This window comes from Mesitornis unicolor, unplaced genomic scaffold (assembly GCF_000695765.1).
Source record: "Mesitornis unicolor isolate BGI_N332 unplaced genomic scaffold, ASM69576v1 scaffold35099, whole genome shotgun sequence".
In the NCBI taxonomy this organism is placed as follows: domain Eukaryota; kingdom Metazoa; phylum Chordata; class Aves; order Mesitornithiformes; family Mesitornithidae; genus Mesitornis; species Mesitornis unicolor.
Genome location: NW_010207222.1, coordinates 4,365 through 8,466, shown reverse-complemented (window position 1 = coordinate 8,466; position 4,102 = coordinate 4,365). Strand labels below are relative to the sequence as shown.

General features: G+C 48.1%; 1 protein-coding gene across 1 annotated transcript; it reads left to right on the top strand.

Annotated features, from left to right (window-relative positions):
• Positions 1-27: 27 nt before the first annotated feature.
• On the top strand, positions 28-3,649 carry NOXRED1 (NADP-dependent oxidoreductase domain containing 1). The gene is given in 6 exon segments (XM_010192057.1): positions 28-49; positions 52-142; positions 1,519-1,673; positions 2,538-2,760; positions 3,374-3,495; positions 3,498-3,649. Coding segments are annotated over 6 exon segments (765 nt in total).
• Positions 3,650-4,102: the final 453 nt, after the last annotated feature.

The window sequence follows — 4,102 nt, the reverse complement described above, 5'->3', positions numbered from 1 at the left end:
CAGTCTCCTCTTCTGCAAACTAAAGAGATGCCGTCCTTCTGCTCTGTCGTTGCCCTGCCATCCAGAAACCCTGCGTTGTGCACAGCCTCGTCACCACCTCAGGTAAAACAGACCATGTCATCATGCCTTGGGACCTCATGGGGCAAGAACTTACTGCCTCTCACAATTTTATTGTGAAATATCATTGCAAACCTTGTCATGGTTGGCCACTTCCCCAAGTCTCCAACTGCTGGAGTCACGGGAACACTTTAGAGTTTCGGCTCTGTTTGTCTAGAGGAAGTTGTAGACTTTGTGGCTATAAACCTGAAACATGATCAAAAGGCATCAAGGGAACTCCAGATCAATCACAGAGCTGGCATTGAAACCCCACTCCTGATAGGGCTTCAGATTATCACTGCAAGATAACCTGCCATGAGGCAGCGCAGAAAACAAGGTGCAAAGAAGCAGCTTGCACTCTCCATGGTCAAAAAAGCCAACCCAGTGTGGTGTGTTCCACTTTAAGCTGCTGCTGTACTCTCCTCAGGGCTCTGAGTGCAGGGGTATGACCTGTACCCCTGCTCCTGACCCCTGGGGGTGCCCAGCCCCTGCAGTGCAGGCCTTCTGCTGAGGTGACCACTGAGGGGCCAAATGTGATGCTGTTTTTCATGCTGCGGGTGAGGCTGTTTACCTGTAAAAGGTTTGCAGATCATAGAATCATAGAATGTGTTGGGTTGGAAGGGACCTTTAAAGGTCATCCAGTCCAATCCACCTGCAGTGAGCAGGGACAATGTTACCAGATCAGGTTGCTCAAAGCCCCATCAAGCCTGACCTTGACTATCTGATCCTGCAAATGATAACTGCTTCCTCCACCTTGCCAGCTAGACCTAATTTCTTCCCCATCAGCTAAACCTGGGTGATTGCAGGGCTGAGGGAGGGCAGAAAAGTAGTGGGGATCCAGCTGGAGAGGGAAGAGGAGAGATAGGAGAGCTCTTGCTTGAGGGAATCTGCCTGCAGTAGGGAGGGACTTGGACCTCGATGTGTTCCTGTGCTCCTGCAGTTGTGGTATGACCTATGTGCACTAAGGGACAACGTGCAAGGGATTATTTTTACACATTACTTTTACCCTTCCCCTCCTTTTTAATACTTTTTTTTTTTAAACAGACCATTACATGACAAAATTAACAATCCTACTGTGGCCATCTCTCCATTGGCAGTGGTAAGGCCCATGGATTATCTTTATCACAAGGCAATGAGGGTCCATCAAATAGGAAGAACCTTGCTAGCTGATGAGGATGGCTGTTGGAGAGAAATCGTTATAAGAAACGCTGATGGGATGAATCCCAACAACTGCTGACTCAGCCAGGGATGGTGCAGTGGGATCGCCTCTGTGGCTTCCTCCGAGTTTCCCCCACGCAGGACCTTAAAACCCCACGATCCTGCCTGGCCACCTGCTCCAGTGCACAGCACAGCCGGGGCTCTGCGGGAACATCCTCTCCCTCTCCCGCTACGCTCATTTCGGCTGCCTCCTCTTTCTTCCAGGTTGAAGCAACTCCTTTGCTACAGTGCCATCGTGAGGCCGCAGTACGAGTGCTCCGGCCAGGACCCTCTCGATGAGTGGGGGCCGAAGGGGACAGTCCCAGCGGCGCTCCGAGACCCTGCTGCGGTGCGGGCAACGTGTCCCTGCAGCTCCCGAGGTGAAAGCTCTCTTTTTGCCCAAACCTGGGAGCAGTTCTTCCGAGGAGCTGCGCTCGGTGGTTCCCTTGGCTTTGTGATTCAAGGCTGGGGCTGGGCTGGCGATAATTTTGCTGGTTAGGAGTGAAGTGTGGGGAAGAAAACCCTCCTAGAGAAATCCTGCCACTTTACAGCTAAAGCTGGGGTGGAAATAGCGTGTGTGGAAGCGGGTTGTTGTGCATGAGAAGTGGATGGGCAAAATGAGGCAGAATGTGTCTCCCTCACTGTTTTCTCTGATTAGTGCCCTGGAGGGTCATCCTCTCTTTCATGAGCATTGCTCCATGTACCTGCCGCCAGTTTTCTAAGAAGCTACCATTTCCCTTTGTGATTTAGCTCTGAGGCTAAATCAGTGAGCAGGAGCTGAGATATGCTTTCTAAACAAGAACATGGTCCACAATCTTTTTGTCATCCCTCAGGCATAACTTCTGTTTCCACGGATGTGCTGTTCCTCTTGCCGGCTGCTACCTCTGTCCATCGCAATTTCATTGTACACTTCTGCAGGCACTTCTAATCCTTGCGTTGCTGAGCGCTCTTAAAGCAGCTAGAGTGCTCATCATGCTGTGGTGGCTGAATGGTTGTATGACTTTATACGCAGCCTGTAAAGGACTCCTGTTTACTCAGTGAAAATGAGCTCCAGAAAATACAAGCTATACTAGACTTGTTACTATTAATTTCAGCACTCCTCACTTAATCCTGGATCAGAGGTTTCAAATAAACCAGCTCTGATAGATTGCCAATGCAATTCTCCACAGGAGCAGGAGATGAGAGTATCTCTTCACACCTGCGTGCACTCTGGCAATTGACATTTGATTTTGTTTGTCCTGCAGGGAACATAAGAGTCAATGCTGAATGGCTGGTGGCCGTTTTCTGTGCAGCCCTGAACAGCAGCACGTGGCAGAGCCTGCCTCACCAGAAGGCACTGAAATTACTCAGTGACCTCTGTTTTCCTGAACGCTGCCCCATCTGTGCAGAGCAGAAAATTTCCTGCCCATGGTTTGTGTGCAAGAGTTTTGTCAACTAAGGTTTTGCTGCTTCAATGACTCAAGAGGAGTAAGTGAAGGGTTGATTGCTGAGATAATGCTTGTCCAGCCCTCCTCTTTGCTCTGAAACTTGCCTCATCCCACAGCTGAAGCGTGGGCTGTCTTGTTGGGTTGGAAGGTGTTGAACTGTGTATTGCCCTTAGGACCAGACACCTGCCAGGGAAGATTGCCTTTGATGGTGTATTAGCAATAAAAGACCTGGATTGCCATCCCTGAGTTATTTTGTCCCTGAGTCCTGTTTGGCTTCTTATCAGGGTTGTCTGAAGCCACTGATCAGGACTAGGGTATTGAATGCAAAAAAAAAAAATCCTATGTGAATATTTAGAGAGGACATTTCTTATGGGTAACAAACTTACAGTACTTCATGGACTAGGCTATTGAGGAGGTTAAGTCAGGGGAACACGGCTTGAGGGAAAGGACTCCTGCTTGTGAGGCTAGAGCCATTACACTTAGTTTTGCTCCTCATGGCAGACTAATGCTTGGAGCACTTCAGAATCAAGTCTCTGCATCTGATTGTTTCTCAAAAACCAAAGAAAGAGACGGAAGAAAACCATTCTTTGTAAATTATTAGCAAGCTGCTTCAGACTGGTGTTACTCATAAAAATTTCCACTTGTTTTCCCAGAATGTTCTCCTGGTTTGACCTGACAGCTGCACAACTGAGTCAGTCTCCCTTTAGCCAGCTGCTAGAAGAGAGCGAGCTTGTCCAGTGCCATCTTGCTCGACTATACCAGGCATCCTTTGGAGACGTGAGCTGAGCAGCACCAAGACATCTCTTACTTCAGCTGCAGTGGAGCCTGGTGTGACTCTGAATGACAAATCTCCATTCTCCACAGCTGCTTCCAACATTTTCTCAGAGATTTCAGAGGAAACTGCTGACTACGATTCTAAATCCTCATAAACTACAACGAAGCCCATGGCAGAATGCTTTGCTGAGATCTCATCCCAGCCCCCTCACGGGACTGAGTGGTGCAAGAGCCAGCACTGTTCACTCTTGGACTCTTTAAAATATTCCGGCCAATAACTCTATGTATGCATTTGTTTCTACAAGTTTCACTCTCTAGACTGCTCAGCAAACTTGCTTCTCCCTGGCTGCCTGAGTCTTGCTTTATTTCAGTCTGAATTTGCTTATTACACAGTCATCTTGGCCTGCAAACTGCTTTGGTTTCACTGCGTTTCTGCTGCAGTTTCAACAGAAAACTGAACTATAAAACCACATCACAGTTATTTTGTAGTGGCTACAGCTTCGGCATAAATAACTAAAAAGGATTTGGGCCAGTCTTTTTTTTCCTTTTTTTCATTGGGGATCTCAAGGAAGCAGTTGCAGACAAAATAGTAAGGATTTAGTCAGGAA